General features: G+C 40.3%; 1 protein-coding gene across 1 annotated transcript; it reads right to left on the reverse strand.

Annotated features, from left to right (window-relative positions):
• Positions 1–623: 623 nt before the first annotated feature.
• On the reverse strand, positions 624–1,412 carry LOC107061719 (uncharacterized). Its single transcript, XM_015311490.1, has one exon. It carries the CDS (start codon positions 1,410–1,412, stop codon positions 624–626), a length of 789 nt encoding a protein of 262 aa, XP_015166976.1.
• Between the last annotated feature and the right edge of the window lie 457 nt (positions 1,413–1,869).

Below are 1,869 nucleotides of genomic sequence, written 5' to 3' on the forward strand. Positions count from 1 at the left end.
AGTGAAAATTTATTCAGTACTAAGTCTAGGATTTTTAGATGAGGGTGACCCAAGCGACGATGCCATAGTTGACTGGAAACTTTGGTGGAGGTGAAGTTGGCGGAAGGTGACACATGATCCCTCTGTGGCCACTCATAGAGTCCATGTTTATTCTGGCCTTGTACCAACAATGTCTGAGTTTTGAGATCCTTCACAAGAAAAGAGTGTGGAAAAAATTCGATTGAGGTCAGATTGTCAGTGCAAAACTTAGCAACAGAAATAAGGTTTTTTTATAGCTGGAGCACAAAGAGTGTTAGAGAGCATGAAATTGGAGTTAGAAGCCTTAATTAGAGTTAAACAGTGTGAGTAATGGGAATAGTTTTACCGTCACCCATGGACACTTCCTCATTACAAGTGTATTCTTCAAGATTATCTGACTCGGTTGGGACATTATGAGTTGCTCCAGAGTCAAGGATCCAAGGATTTGCATCTGAGTGATGATTTGACACAAAGTTGACCTTAGCTTCAAAGTGGTTGTGCGATTTTGAGCGACACAAATCAGCTGTGTGACCGATCTTTTGGCAAAGTTGGCATTTTACCACTTGCCTGGGTAGTCTCCCATTCTGTTAATTTCCAGGGACTGCCTATCGTGGAGCTTGTGGTCTTGAAGATTGATTTGGGAAGCAACGATTATTTTTCTGATGTTGGGGCTGGAAGTTGGTCCTTTGTGCAACTGCAGCCATGATGATGGAGGATGACATGTCAATATCTTGATGTTTGAGAAAGAGTTTCTGGTCCGTGAGTTTCTGGAATAGCTCCTCAAAGTTTAGGGTTGTGTCGCGCGCTCTTATAGCAGCAGTGATTTCACGGAACTCATGACTTAGGCCACTCAAGATTTTGACTGCTAGTTCATCATCAGCCACCGGAGAGCCCGCTACTTTGAGAGCGTCAACAATTGATCTGATCTCCTGTACGTAAGTAGCAACTGTCTTGGAGGCCTTTTTCATGTTTTGCAACTGATCTTGTAAGTTGAAGATGCGAGTCTGACTCCTATTAGCATAAGTTGTATGAAGGAGATCCCAAGCTATTTTTGTCGAAGAGGCAGTTGCAACAGTGGGAGCAATGGTGGGGTCAACGGATACTATCATTTCCTGTTGAATTAGTTGGTCTTGGCAAAAGCACAACTCATATTCAGGATTGGAGATGGTACTATCGGTTTGTGTGATAGTGGCCAGCGGAGCAGATTTGGCACCAATAAGATGCCCAAGGAGCTTGTATCCATTGAGTAGCATCACTAGTTGCGCCTTCCAGGTGGAAAAGTTAACGTTACCTTGCAGTTTGATAGGTAATTTGACAGCTGGATTGAACTGTACCACATGAGTGGTAGTCGGAACTGCAGTAGCACTATCACTGGTGGTAGCAGGAACAACCATGTTTGGACGCAAAGAGAGGGGAAAAAAATTTGGATCGGACTCGTGAGAGTTTTAGAGGGGCTCTAATACCATAAAGATAATGATAATCAAAGCAAACTTGAATGAATCTTATTCAAATGTAACATCAACTTAAATACAGGTAAGATGTAACTAACTTGACTATTTCTAAGGAACTATTCTAACAACTTAATATGTAACTAAGTTGACTAAAACTAAGGAACTACTTTAACAACTTAATCTTAATCTACTCTAAAAACTTGATAAGAATTAATAACAAACTAACAAACTAGTGAGTATGTCAACAAAAAGGTTCTCTTAAAAGAGATAGTGCTCAAAACTCCTCATGAACTCATTGGGAAATCAAAGTTTCCTCTCATCTTAAATGTAAAAACATTTACTCTTGGGAATACTTAGTTCCCATATATTCATTTTGAAAAATGAAAATCAACTCTTCTCA

Source organism: Solanum tuberosum, unplaced genomic scaffold (assembly GCF_000226075.1).
Source record: "Solanum tuberosum cultivar DM 1-3 516 R44 unplaced genomic scaffold, SolTub_3.0 scf00161, whole genome shotgun sequence".
Taxonomy (NCBI): Eukaryota; Viridiplantae; Streptophyta; class Magnoliopsida; order Solanales; family Solanaceae; genus Solanum; species Solanum tuberosum.

Excerpts from the sequence above, each read along its gene's own strand:
- LOC107061719 (XM_015311490.1), bottom strand. The coding sequence starts at position 1,412 with ATGGTTGTTCCTGCTACCACCAGTGATAGTGCTACTGCAGTTCCGACT.